This window comes from Marmota monax, unplaced genomic scaffold, assembly GCF_021218885.2.
Source record: "Marmota monax isolate L192 unplaced genomic scaffold, Marmota_monax_Labrador192_F-V1.1 WCK01_AAM20220418_F8-fsc00006, whole genome shotgun sequence".
Taxonomy (NCBI): domain Eukaryota; kingdom Metazoa; phylum Chordata; class Mammalia; order Rodentia; family Sciuridae; genus Marmota; species Marmota monax.
In genome coordinates, this window is record NW_026693712.1 from 9,515,675 (window position 1) to 9,530,575 (window position 14,901).

General features: G+C 41.9%; 1 protein-coding gene across 2 annotated transcripts in view; it reads left to right on the plus strand.

Annotated features, from left to right (window-relative positions):
- The first annotated feature begins 412 nt into the window (after window positions 1-412).
- The window catches only part of Pde6a (phosphodiesterase 6A), a 71,673-nt gene continuing 57,184 nt past the window's right edge, over window positions 413-14,901 (plus strand). The window contains exons 1-4 of one of the 2 annotated variants that reach the window (XM_046460247.2): window positions 413-886; window positions 8,897-9,049; window positions 9,562-9,651; window positions 10,590-10,730. In XM_046460247.2, coding sequence (XP_046316203.1) covers window positions 413-886; window positions 8,897-9,049; window positions 9,562-9,651; window positions 10,590-10,730 — 858 coding nt within the window. The remainder of the gene's footprint in view (window positions 887-8,896; window positions 9,050-9,561; window positions 9,652-10,589; window positions 10,731-14,901) is intronic. The other variant, XM_058584226.1, reaches the window with a different exon arrangement.

The window sequence follows — 14,901 nt, forward strand, 5'->3', positions numbered from 1 at the left end:
GACAGAAGAACACATACATAGATAATAGGCTAGGCTGTTCCTGTGAGGCCTATTGCAACCTCCTGCTTGAGTGGTGTTTAAGTTTGCCTCCTGCTCTGTGCAGAAATCTCTTCTCTGTTTTAGCAGATCAAGGTGAAGAGGGAACTCTCACCTCCCACCCTGGGCCCAGCAGCATCTGGAACACACTGATCCCCATAATCCTTGTTCTTGGGAAATATTAATGACTTAATCTCCCAAGCTCGCTCTCACTCCTATGTGTCTTTCTTTCTCAGTGAGATTTCCATGCAAGACCCAGAGAAGTCCAGATCAGAGCAGGGCACGTTCTGACTCTACTTGCCACAGACTGCAAAAGTGCCCTCGGAAGTCCTCCGTCCCAGCGCCTCCAGAGAAGTAGCCAGAGGGATTCCCAGCCATGGGTGAGGTGACAGCAGAGGAGGTGGAGAAGTTCCTGGACTCAAATATTGGCTTTGCCAAACGGTATTACGATCTCCACTACAGGGCCAAGGTTATCTCAGACCTCCTTGGGGCCAAGGAGGCAGCTGTGGACTTCAGCTACTACCACCCTCTGAGCAGCGTGGAGGAGAGTGAAATCATCTTTGATCTCCTGAGGGACCTTCAAGAGAACTTGCAGGCTGAGAAGTGTACCTTTAATGTCATGAAGAAGCTGTGCTTCCTCCTGCAGGCAGACCGTATGAGCCTGTTCATGTACAGGGCCCGAAATGGCATCGGGGAGCTAGCCACTCGACTCTTCAACGTCCACAAGGATGCCACCTTTGAGGAATGCCTGGTGATGCCCGATTCCGAGATCGTCTTCCCTCTGGACATGGGTGTCGTGGGCTATGTCGCACAGTCTAAGAAGGTCAACAATGTCCCCAACACAAAAGAGGTACTCTGTTCCCCATAAGAGAGGGTGGTGAGATATTATTCAGTGTGGCTCTGGGTACAAATGGGTGGGGAGCTGCTGGTCACCAAGTCTGGGCTGATGACAACATGGTGCCTCTAATTATTTACTTATTTTATTTTGAAAAAGTTCAGACTTAACAGAAAAGTTTAAAATACTACAGACAACTGGATATTTTCATCCAAATTCACCAATCATTTGTATCTTGTCAAATTTGTTTTCCGACCCACTTGAGAGGAAGTTGCAGACATATGCCCCTTTGTCCCTAAGTACTTCACTCTGGATTTCTAGAACAAAGAAAGGTTTTATATCGCCACAGTATAATGTCTGAATTCAGGAAATGCAACATTGCTGCAGTATCATCTTCTAACCCACAGGTCACTTTCAGGCTGTGCCAACATCCCGGTCATGCTCTACTTTAGCCGGAAACAAGTCCTCAGTCAATCTTTGTTTTCCATGGGGCTGATGTTCTTGGAAGTCACAGACCAAAATATATTTTCAGAAATGTCCTTCATTTGGCCTTGTCTGATGTTTCTCTATGATTAGATTCAGGTTGTGCACTCCTGGCGGGACTATCATTGGGGTGATATTGTTTTCCTGGTTGACATCAGGAGGCAGGATGGATGGCTGACTCTCTGGTTCCTGGAAATGTTAACATGGATCTCTTGGTTAAGCACTGGGCTCCTTCTAAGAGTCCAGCAGTCCACTGGATTCTACCAACAGTTATGACAAAGTTCTCTTTGGTTACCGTGGGCAAATCATGTCTCCTTTCTGGACATTAGCTTTCAAAATCTGCTATGCAGGGTCCACATACTCCTCTTCACCGGCCAACTCCAACACATCCTTTTAGATTGCTGCTTAAAAGTCACTTACTCAGACTGGGTATGGTGGTGCATCCCTGTAAACCCAGTGAATCAGGAGACTGGGAGGCTAAGTCAGGAGGATTGCAAGTTCAAGGCCAGTCTCAGCAATTTAGCTAGGCCCTAATTAGCAAGAACTTGTCTCAAAATTAAAATTTTAAAAAAAATCGGGGTCGGGGTGGTGGTGGGGTGGGGCTGGGAATGTGGCTCAGTGGGTAAGCACCCCTGGCTTCAATCCCCACTACCTTCCCACCCAAAAAGTGTCACTTACTCAGGAAGGCTCTCCTGATTCCCCTGTTATAGAGTGCCCTTCCTGAAATCGCTCATCGCAATAAGCCCGCAGCCAGGGCCCATGTCTGTCTTATTCCCCAGGCATTTATCCTAAGATCCAGCACAATGCAGGTGAGGAAACACAGCATAAAGATCACAGCCAGGTAATTATGCAGTAAATGTCTTGAGCCCGTGTCACACCCAAAAGAATGACTGCCCCATAGTGGAAGGCCCATGTGGGGCTCACTTGCCATCACATTGGCCAAACCAGGAGCCCAAGTTCAACTATTTCCAAGATTCAGAACCTGGACTTTTTGTGACTTTGTCCCTACCTTACTATGGCCTTATTTCAGATGAAGGGTCTTCTTAAGTTAAAAAAAAAAAAATGGAGAGGCATGGGGGCATCAGAGATAATTTTATTCAACTGTTTTATTTAATATTTAAGAAAAACAGATCCAGGAGATCTCAGAAAGGGGATCGTGCAGGATCACCAGAGAGTTATGGCCAAGCCAGGACTCCATACCTACTATTGCCAGTATTCAAGAAGGTCATCAAGTCCAGGCTTGAGCCTCTGTGGACACACACCAGATGGACTCCCTCATGGCGTTAGTTTCTCCTCTTATTTCCCCTGGGGCTTTCAGTTTTTCTATTTTTTTTATGATGAATACATAAATTGTAGTTTACTCATCCAATGGAGTACCATACAGCAATGAGAATGAATGAATTTACCACTATACATAATAATATAGATTAATATTGGACTCCAGATCCTACTCAAGAGTCTTTCAGGAGGACTTGTCTAACTGGATTGGAGTCTGTTATCTCTCCAATTCTCTCCAGACTTTAATTGTACCCCACAGGATTATCTTATTGCTTTCATAACCTTTGATAGCATAACTCTTAATATCTCTGTCCTATAGATGATGAAATTGAAGGCCAGAAATAATATTAAATAACTTTTTCAGAGTCACACAGTAGAAAGTAGCAGGCAGGGATTTTAAACTGGCTTTTTTTTTTTTTTTTTGGTACTAGGGATTGAACCCAAAGGTGCTTTACCTCTAATCAATATTCCCAGCCCTTTTTTATTTTGAAAAATAGCTTATAATAATTGCTGAGGCTATCCTTGAATTTGCAATCCTCCTGGCTCAGCTCCTGAGTCACTTGGATTATAGGTGTGTGCCTAGTTACTCTCTGGCCTTTAGACCATGGTCTTAACTCTGATGTTCTATACTTTCTCAGTATCTAAAACATGAGGGCATGGGACTGTGTGTCCAAGAAAGGTCATTTCTAATCAAAGAGAAGAGAGTTAAGATCTTATCCTTTGAGATGAGATCTGGGTGTGAAATCTGTCACTTTCTAAGAATATGTGCTTGGCAAATCACTTAGCCTGATTGGATGGATTTCCTTATTTATAAAACAGTGATAAGAGAAGCCTGGGGCCCTTCTTCCTTTCTGTAGCAGGAGGTTTTAATCATCTGACTCTTCATATAACTCCTCCATTATTTTGGGGGACTCCTGTGCATATATAATTAATTAAATGATCTTTTCTTCTGTTAAACTGTTGTACATAAATTTAATTTGTAGCCCAGGCAAAGAAGTCAGAAGGGCAGAGGGAAGCTATTTTTCCCTCCCTCTATTGACTCTCGAATTTGGGAGGTCTGCTTCAGTTTCCTCTGGTAAAAGAGGTTGAAAACACTAACATGTATCTCAGGGTTGTTATGAGGATTTAATTAATTAAAATTTATACACAGAACAGTGATTGGTATACAGTAAAAAAAAATCAAAGATTTTGATAAATTCTATTTTGATAGATAAGGAAACTGGCACAGAGGGCTTAGGTAATTTGCTTTAGATAACAGCTAGTTGCTGGGCATGGTGGCACATGTTTGTAATCCCAGCAATTCAGGAGGCTGAGTCAAGAGGATTGCAATTTCTAGGCCAGCCTCAGCAACGTAAGCAAGGTCCTAAGCAACTAAGAAAAACCCTGTCTTAAAATAAGAAATGAAAAGGGCTGGGATTTAGCCTAGTGGTAAAGCACCCCTGGGTTCAATCTCCAGGACCCAAAACTAAAAGCGAACAAATAAAAAGCCAACCGCAATAAGAGTTATCATCCAGCATTGTAAGGATTAAGCAAAATTATTGTTTCTCATCTAGTAGTGTTCTTGGCACATTGTAATGGCTCCCATTGGTGGCTCCCATTCCTTATTTGTATTATTATGTTGTTAAGGACTTATTCTAAGTGATAGGTACTTCCCTGGGTCTCTGTGGAATATGAAGAAAAATCTAGTCTTATCTTTCTAGAGCTCTCGGTTCAGATTCTGTTTGTGGGAAAGCAGAGAACAAAGGTGCTGAGAGCTTCTGTAGACTCTGGCACTATGGGATGGAGGATCTTAGAAAGGTCCTTGGATTTCCCATATCTAAGCCTAACAGTTTATGGAGCCACCGTGCTAAGGGATGGCCTGTTACTTTCTCTTCAACCCTCAAAGTTCACCCTGGCAGCCAAGCCTGTCCTTCCCTGGAAGCTCTTGAGTCTGGGACAGTCTCCCTAGCTGTAACTCAACCCCGAGGGCGAAGTCAGACCAGTATTTGTGTGTTGTTTGCTTCTGTCCTCCTTGGGAAATCTTACTCAGTTCTTGCCTTTGGGCAGGACACAGTCTTGGCTGCCAAATAGAAACTGGAAGTGAAGCAGGGGAGGAGGAAGATGTTATGGACCAGGGTCTGGGTTGTCCCTGAAACCTCAAGTCATACTTTTAGCCCTCAGTGTTGGCAAAACCTGGGGAACGATTACAATCACTGCACTGTTGGGATAGGAAAACACGAATGGAGTTTTCCACGCTCTAACGTACCTCCCCACCCTAGAAGACTCCTACTTATTCTTGGGGTCTCCTTAGGAAGACTTGCAGTTAGGATTGCCAAGTAAAATATAAGATGGCCAGTTACGTTTGAATTTTATATAAGAAAAGAATAGTATTTTGGTATGAATATGTTCCGTGCAATATTTAGAACATATGACTAAGGAATTATTTATTACTCACCTGAAATCCAAATTTAACTGGGTATCCTGTATTTCCTTACTAAATCTGAAAACCCTACTTGGCACTCAATATTTATGAGTGTATTAAGCTTTAATTCTTTTTCCTAGCAGGAAAGCCCATGAAGCTGTCTGTCCCCAAGCACAGTTGTCTTATTCACCACAGGTGACCAGCACCTAATCTAGTGACTGGGACAGAATGAGACGCTCTTTGCAATTGACTGAGTGAGTGAAAGAGTGGACAGCAGCCCTTTCCCAGCACCTCCTGTGGCCAACCAGTCCCATTTTTGAAGGCTGAACCCTGATAGGACAGCATTCTAAGACACTCACGTTTAGTCCTTCCCTTCCTGGAGATCTGGGACCTGGCAAACTAGACAAGGAAAAAACCTCCAGAAGGGCCAGAGCCCTCACTCTGTTTTTGCCAAAGGGGAAACCAAGGCTCAGAGGGATTCCAACTACTGACAGTGCATTGAGTAGCTCCTAAATCCAATCCTAGAACAAGCCCCTCCCTCTCTGGGGCCCCAAGCATTACCCATTCTGTGAAGGGCTGCTTCGTATTATGGTTTGAATTGTATGTTCATGTTTTACAGGATCCCCTACTATACTGTGAGAACCCAATAACCTCATATTATTGGTCTTGGCATCCTAGTGCCTGACCCAGAGCCAGGCTCAATAAATATGAATGAATGAATGGACTGATGAGCAAATCAATGGATAAACCAATAAGTCAGTGAATGAATGAGTGGAGTGACTGTGGCACTTAGCAGTAAAGGAGTTGGCTATAAAATGAGGGGGGTGAGAGTGTATTGTGGCAGGGCTGATGTAAATTACTGAGGCTATATGTGAAAATTGTCTGGCCCTGAGCCTAGCCCATCATTACTAAATCATTAACAGATCTCATCATGGGATACAATAAAGCTTAGCACTGTGAATGTTTGAAAAAGAGAATTGGGAATCAGGAATGAGAAGGGTGCTACATTGCTTTTCAAAATCTAAACTGTAAAATAAATAAATAAACAAACAAATAAATAATAAAATCTAAACTCTACAATGTCCTCCAAGACCCTGATGAATGTGGTTCCTGCCCCCTGTCTAACTTCCTCGCCCTCCATTCTCCCTCTCCTTCTAGATGCTTCAGCTACGCTGATCTTTCTGCTGGTCAGAGCTACCAGGCTCATTGCCACCTCTGTCTTGCATTCTTTGTGCCCCTTGCCTGGCTCCTTTCAGCTCTCGGCTCAGCATCACTTCTCTAGAGAAGCCTCCCTGACCACCATCATTAACCAAAGTGGCTTCGGCCTGTCACCTCTTCCATCACTTCCTACAGCATCACCCAGTTTATTTCCTTCAAAACTGTTATACCACACTCTAGAGGGAGAATGCTTACCCTGAACCTGCTTTTTGTTTGTCTTTCCCATTTAAATGTAACTTTTAGCACCCCTCTTGTTCACGGGTATGGCCCCAGGCTCCAGAGCAGTTCCTGCATATAGAAGGCACTTTGTTAATTCTAACCAAATAAATGGATGACTTTGTGCTTTTCCTAGCCAGGCCTCTGATTCCTGAGCTTTAAAATAAATGGTTTGAGCTAAATGTCATCTAAGTCCTCTTCTGCCTCTGATAATCTGAAAGTGTATAATATGATCATTTAAAACGTACTGAACACATGCAGATGACAATGATTGCATAGATGCCAGTCAGTTGGTAGCTGGAGTGCTCATGAGGGAGTTCCAGGGCTGGTAGATTCATGGAAAAGAGGATTCTGGTGGATTTAGAAACATCTGCTTCAAATGCAGGCAAGGCTCAAGAGTCTGCTTTTCCTATTAGAGGCAAACTCACTGCATGAAATGAATGTGAGCATGCCTTATCCTAACCTATACTCAGGAATTTGTCAGTGTCCTTAGAGAATGACACAGAAAACTCTTCTTGGCTAATGCCTCTTTAGAGATTTTGCTTAATCCTCAAATGCTAATTCAAGTAGAATGTTACAGGCTTCTCTTAATTCCTTTACCCTTCACCTGGTTTAAAACAGCTTCACTGACAAGGGCATTGTCTATTTAATCTCACTCTAACCAGAAGAAATCCAAAAACGAAGAATATACCCTCAGAATTTTTGAATCATGGAAAGATTTGGCAGACTTGGTTTTAGAAAAGTTCTATGAGCCAGGCACGGTGGCACACACCTGAAATCCCAGTGGTTTGGGAGGCTGAGGCAGGAGGATTATGAGCTCAAAGCCAGCCTCAGCAACAGCAAGGCGCTAAGCAACTCAGTGAGACCCTGTCTCTAAATAAAATACAAAATAGGGCTGGGGATGTGGCTCAGTGGCCAAGTGCCCTGAGTTCAATACCTGGTAACCCCTGGAAAAACGTCAAGTTCTATGAATTGGCTCTGTGAAATACATTTCCATTCTCACAAAGGCATGTGCTGTGCATGTTTGGGTTGGCTTGTGTCCTAAGCCACACTGAGAGTTGGGAAACTCATGGAGGCACCAGCAGCAGAAAGGTGCATTCTTTCAAATTCAAGATAACAATCCAGGCTCTGTCTCTTCATTCTGCACACATGGACTGCACCACAGCGTCGACTGGCTTCCCAGGCTGCTTTCAGTGGGGGATGTGAGGGGATGTCTCCTCTGCATCCCTATAACTTTGAGTCAAGCTCTATGTCCCTATGTTACTATTACTGATTTATCCGTGAGGGGCCTGAATCTTAGTCATCTCATATTCCTGGTGTTTGGCAGAGGTCTGACACATAGTAGGGCTTCCATTGAGATTTATGGGGAGGGGATATCTGTTGAACTGGCTATGTGGTACTGAAACTAGATGTTAGAAAAGCTGAAAATAACAAATCCTTTTGTTCAATGACCTTGACCCCATGCTATCCACATCCCGATTTCTGTGAGAGGTAGCAGAACTGAGGACAGGTTCTGAAGTCAAACACACACACACACACACACGCACACACGTAACAAACATTAGCTTCGAGTTAGTTCCCCCTTCTGTAAGATGGGCTCATGGTACCTATTTCATTAGCTATTAGGGAAGAATGTCTTACTTAGCTTTTCATTGCTGTGACGAAAATACCCAACAAGAAGAACTTAGAGGAAAAAAAAATGTTTTTGACTCACAGTTTCAGAGGTTCAGCCCATGATTGTCTGAATCTATTGCTCCAGGCCCAAGGAGGAGCAGAACATCATGGCAGAATGGCGTGGTGGAAGAGAGAGCTGCTCAGCTCACAACAGAGGGGAAGCAGAGAAAGAAAGTGCTCTGCTCACCAGGGACAAAATATAAACCCCAAAGGCACAACCCCCTTACCTACTTCCTCCAGCCACACTCTACCTGCCTACAGTTATAACCCAGTCAGTCCTTTTAAATTATTAATCCATCAAATGGACTAATCCACTGGTTGGGTTACAGCTCTCTGATCATTTCATCTCCTGCATTAACACAGGAGTTCTGGGGGGGACACCTCATACATATCAGGAAATGAAAACGAGATGATGAAGGTAAAGCGACATGCGCAAATACCTGCAAGTGATCGTCATTATTATACTCATCCAAGATTCTATTTTGGGCTTAATTGTCCTGATCTCAAAAGCCTCCTCCAAACCTCCCTCTCTAGAATGTCCCCCCTCCCATCCTCAGGCCCCTACAGGTCTGTGTCTCAGACCTTCTGGATTTTGGAGACTTCATCTCTGGCAGGAGTCATCTCTGGTGGCCCTGCTCTTGCCCCAGGGGAGTAGATGGCAATGCCTTCATTCCCTCCTCAATGAAGGGCTCTGGGTCATTTTATTGTCCTCGCTCTGCATTTGCCTCCTCATGTTGGTCTCTGCTTTCCTTCAGGATGAGCATTTTTGTGACTTCGTGGACAACCTCACAGAGTACCAGACCAAGAACATTCTGGCTTCCCCTATAATGAATGGGAAGGACTTGGTGGCTGTATTGATGGCTGTGAATAAAGTAGATGGACCCCACTTCACCAAGGGAGATGAAGAGGTAAGAATGCTTTAGAAGCTGCTGGGGTGACCATGCTGGCACATTCTCCTAGCTCATGAGGTCCCCCAAACTGTGCTATTTGGCTGGCCTCAGTTTTCCCAACTGTAAGACGGGGATTGGTCTGAGGCTCTCTGAAAAGGTGGGATAGGATAATGGTGAAGACGCTAGGTTTTGCAGTCAGGAATAAAGGAAAAATTGTTCTTGCTTTTCCAATCTCTCACTGACTTGGGCAGGTCACATAGCTTCTCTGAACCTGTTTTCTTATTTGTAAAATGGTGATGATTTTACAGAAAGTAATAGCTGTCATTAATATCCTCACATCAACATTCTATATTCTGTGAGTTTTACATTCATAATGCAACATTTTATGAGTTTGCTTTCTAAATAATCCTTCTTCTTAAATCATTTCTGATGAAGCTTTTAAAATATTCAGACATTTGCTGATGGCAAAAGTGGCCAGAGTGTGGATTTTTCCTTCTCATCTGCTCCTCCTATGCTGTTTGATTTTTTAGATTCTTCTCAAGTACCTCAATTTTGCAAATCTACTCATGAAGGTTTACCACTTGAGTTACCTGTACAACTGTGAGACTCGGCGTGGCCAGGTAAGGGTTTGGCTCTAGGAATGGACTGGACATGTCCTTTTACTGAAGCACTGATGTGGTTAGAACTGGCAGGACAGGTCAGAACGAAGGTGCCTGGGAACCATTCTACAGTCTCCAGTGAGATCCCCAGTGGTATCAGGCAGAAGAGGTTTGTAAAGCTGAAACCCAGAGTGATTATATACACAAAGTTTCAAGTTAAACAGCTTGGATTTTAATTCCTGCTCATTACGTACTCCTACACCCTGAGCATATCAGATGGCCTCTGAGCTTTAGTCTTCTCTTTTGAAAAGCAGAGCTAGTTATGGTACCAACCTCAAAAGATTCCTATCAATAGTAAATTATGCCAGGCTGGATGGCATACACTAAAATCTCAGCTACTTTGGAGTCTGAGGCGGGAGGATCATAAGTTGTCCAACTTGGGTAACTTAGCAAGACCCTGTTTTAGTTATCTAGCATGCTTAAGGCCCTAAGTTGAATCCCCAGTACCACCACTCCCCCTCATCCACATAAATGAGATAATATATGTAGGGCATTTGTGTCCAATTAATATTCATTAGTTTTTTGGGTTTTTTTTGGTAGTACTGGGAATCAAACCTGGGGCCTTGTGCATGCTTGGCAAGTGCTTTACTACAAAGCTACATTCCCAGGCCCTTTTTATTAATATGTTTATTAATAACATATAAGATAGAAAACGTACAGAGTTGATCACATATAAATCAGCCAGTTAATTCACCTCTTCAAGCCTCAGTTTCTCAATCTATAATATCTATTTCTTCAGGTTATTCTTCTTCAGGTTATTGTGTCAATTAGATGAAATAAACTCAAAAAAAAAAAAAAACAACAACTTAAAAACTTTACAGGATTGTTATTTTTATCTAACTGAGTGAACTACTGCTCTGTGCCTCAAAAGCTCTGTATACTTTTTTGTATTTCTGTAGATACTGCTGTGGTCTGGGAGCAAAGTCTTTGAAGAACTTACAGACATTGAGAGACAGTTCCACAAAGCCCTGTACACAGTCCGTGCCTTCCTCAACTGTGACAGATATTCTGTGGGTCTCTTAGACATGACCAAGCAGAAGGTGAGAAAACTTCAAGGTCAGACATTTCCAAAGAAAATCACTGCCATGACCAGTGTGTCCAGTCTAGCAGGTTCTGGCAAGGGGCTATGGGGGATTAGAAAAATAAAGACTCACAGATGCAGATTTTGAAGATAAATAGCTTGGGATCAGGTGGAGTGCTGCTCTCTGATGGAGAAGCAGATCTAAAGAGATATGCCAGCAATCTTTATTTATATATATCTCATTATCAGGCTAAAGACTATGCAAGTATTATTCTTGGTATCCAGAAAGTTACAGGGATGGAAACATTTATGTAGCTTTTACACATTTGAAGTTTATCGTTGCAGTATTAGGAGCTTTGTGTAGTTCTCAAAAAAGTCCATTGTTTAAAATTACTGTTAAGTGGGCAGCTTCCAAAGCAGTGGACCTGGTGAAACACTGTTGTTGTCTAGCAGGAGAGTCCCTCAATTCCCAGGAACTATGTGCCTGATATCAATGTCGAGGCTGATAAGACTCGGCATCCTGCACCCTTGCAAAGGAACACTCCCAGGCCCTAGGCTTGCCACAGCCATGAGGTCATCAGAGACCCCATCTCAGACACTGTTCTCCATTCTCTGTCACTGCTTTCCCAAAGAAGAGTCTTTTTTTTTTTTTTTTTGTCACGCATGCCATCGCACAGGGAAGAGGCTGGGGAGTTTGCATGTTGTGAAATTCTTACACAGGTCCTAACTGAACATAGGCATTCTGGCCTTTAAAGGGGAAAGGTTACTCTAGAGCTCAGGTGGGTTAAAACAAGCCTACACTCCCTGGTCATTTAGAAAGGAAAGTGTAAGTGAGAAGAAGGTTGGTGAGGTGAGTGAGAAGTTTTATTGGCTGGCAGTCCAGAAGAAGATTGCCAACCTCTGGATTTCTTAGAAAATGTACTGAAAGCTGGGTATAAAACTTTCCTATAGTTTGTCAAACCCAAGGTCAATGGAAGTAGAGACAGGTGCTTCATCAGGTCCTTAAAATGCTCAGGGGCCAGATTTGTAGCCCACATGGCATCTAAGGAGGCAGAGTTTGATGCGATCCCAAGCAATGGTTCTCAACTATGTTCTCCCACACTAGTTCTCCCATTCCTTTATTCATCTCTCTACTTCCTGAGACTAATCATTTTCTGTTTTAGAGGAGAGCTTCTGATTGTCCAGATTTTTCCTGCACAAGGTACAGGAGGACTCAATTTCCTTTTATGTGCCTTGTTCTACTGAGCATGGTGCATAGACCATTGCGTACCCTCCTCATATGGAGTGGAGTGCATCACAGAATCTGGGGTTGGAAAAGATCTTAGTTTAGTCCAAAGGCCTCCAGATTTGACAGTTCATCAGAATCTACTGAGTGGCTGAGTCAAATTGCTGGGCCACATTTTCTGATAGTCTACATCTTTTGCTTAGTGTTTTATAAACATCTGTCCATACCAATACACATCAATTCTTTTTAATAAGCCTTTATATTGAAGCATAACATAGACCCAGAAAGGGGAATTATCACAGACTGAATATCCCTGTGTAATCACTATCAAAACTAAGCAATGTTACCAGCCCCTCAGCAGTTTCTTTCAAACCCTCTTCAATATTCCCACAGCTGCCTCCCTGAAGGTAACCACCATTAGACATTGACCACTATATTTGTTCTGCCTATTTTGAGGTACATTAAATGGAATCATACAACACACATTTTCCTGTGCCAGGTTTCTTTTGCCCAACATTTTGGTTATAAGGTTCATCTTTATTGATCTATGTAGCAGTTTAAACTTGTGGAATGTTCCAACATATGAATAATCCACAACAATTTATTGATTTCTACTGTTGAGGAAATTTGAATTTTCAGATCTCGAATGGTACGAATATTGCTATTGTGAACGTTCTAGTATGTGTCTTTTTTGATCAGTTGTACCTGTTTCTGTTAGGTATTTAGCTAGAGTGCATTTTGGGGTAATAGCTTTAGAAGCCATTGCCTATCTGATTTTCCAAATGATTGAACCACATTTTGTACTCCCACCAGCAACGCATAGGGTTTCCACTCCCATACTTGGTGTTGTCATTTTTACTAACTTTCCACTCTGGTGGATATGTGGTGTTTTTCCTTTTGATGGTAACATGTATTTCCCTAATGACTGATGAGGTTGAACACTTTTTCATGTTTACTGGCCATTTGGATATCCTTTGTTGTGAACTGACTGTTCCAATCTCTCCCCATTTTTAAAAATTATGTTGTCTTTTTAAAAAAATCATTGATTTGTAGATATTCTTTACAAATTCTGAACACAGGTCTTCTGTTGATTATATGCATTACAAATATCTCCCCGTGCTCTGTGCTTCATTCTCTTAATGATGTTTTTATTGTTGTTATTTGGTACTGGGATTTGAACCCAGGGGTTCAAATCCCAGTACCAAATAACCACGGAGCCATATCCCCAGCCCTTTTTTATATTTTATTTAGAGACAGGGTCTCATTGAGTTGCTTAGGGCCTCACTAAATTGCTGAGGCTGGCTTTGAGCTCATAATCCTGCCTCAGCCTCCCAAGCTGCTGGGATTACAGACATGTGCCACCATGCCGGACTTAATAGTGTGTTTTGATTAATATAAGTTCTGAATTATAATGTAATCCAGCTTATAAATTTTTTTATGGTTATTGATTTTTGTGCCACATTTAAGAACTATTTCTTATCTCTAAGGTCATAAAGATATTTTTCTGTGTCAACTTCTAAGAGTTGTATTGTGTTAACTTTTACATGTAGTTCTACAATCTACCTAAATTTTTTAATGTATAGTGTGAGTAAGGCAAATATTAATTTTTCCATATTGATATCTAATTGGCCCAGTACCTTTTATTGAAAAAAAGCCTCCTTTTCCTACTATTCAGTTGAAAAGATCATCTTTCTCTATCATACCTTTATCATCAGTCAAATATGTGGGGGTCTATTTCTGGATTTTTGTCTCATCGGTATGTTTATATATTCTTCTATAATACCTTACTGCCTTGATTTTTTAATTTGCAAACATACTTCCTAGTTATAAAAGTAGCTGTAAATTTTTTGCTATATGTTAGATATTTTCACCATGTTTTATGTCTCTTATATGACTTTCTGTATTTTTATTTTCATATTTTTGTTCTTCAACTTGAATATTTCTTCTGTTTTATCTTTTATTAATCACCTAGCCTCTCTTTGATTGTGTCTAATTGACTGTAAAACTTTATATTGAATTCTTCATTTCAGCTATTTTTTTTGTTATTTTGTTTTCTTGGTGTGAGGAATCAACCCAGGGCCATGCATATGCTAAACACTGGACTACTAAGCTATATCCCCAGTCTTCGTGTATGTTTTTTTCAATTTTAGATTTTCCATTTTATTCATACACACTTTCTCTTTCTCTCTGTAATTTTCAGTTTTTTGTTAAGATTCTCTCCCTTTGTTTTTCCTTCCTCCTCCTCCTCCCCCTCCTCCTCCTTCTCTTCTTCCTCCTCCTCCTCTTTCTTCTTCTTTCTCTCTCTCTCTCTCTCTCTCTATCGATCTTGCTCTTGCTCTTGCTCTCTTTGTTCATTTGTGGTGCTGGGGATCAAGCCCAGGGCTTTAAGCATGCTAAGGAAGTGCTCTGCTACTGAGCTATATTCCCAGTCCTCTATATTATATTTAATTTCTTAGACATAAACACGATTACTTTAGAATCTGAGCCAGCACTGTGGCACATGCCTGTGATCTTGGTACTTTGAAAGCTGAGGCAGGAGTATCACAGATTCAAGGCCAGTCTCAGCAACAAACAAACAAACAAACAAAAGACCAAGGTAGAGTCTGTATCTGAGAGCAACAGTATCTGTGGATACCTTCTATAGACCTGTTTCTATGATCTGTTTCCCTTCTTGATCTTTTAGTTAATTCTTATCTTTCACATTTCTAATCATTTTTGTTAGACCATTAGAGGTATATATGAAAAATTATAGAGATGATTTAAAACTCTGGAACAATGTTATTTCCTTCCAAAATGGATGATTTTACTTCTGGCAAGCAATTAGGTTGCTTAATCAGGGATTATGCTGCTTTCAAGCGGGTTTGCAGTCTCTGTGAGAGCTGGTCTGCTTCCGGTTCAGTTGTACTCCAGGATATAAACTTTGCAGGAGGGTGTGGATCCCAGCCTAGGGTGTTTTCAAGGATTT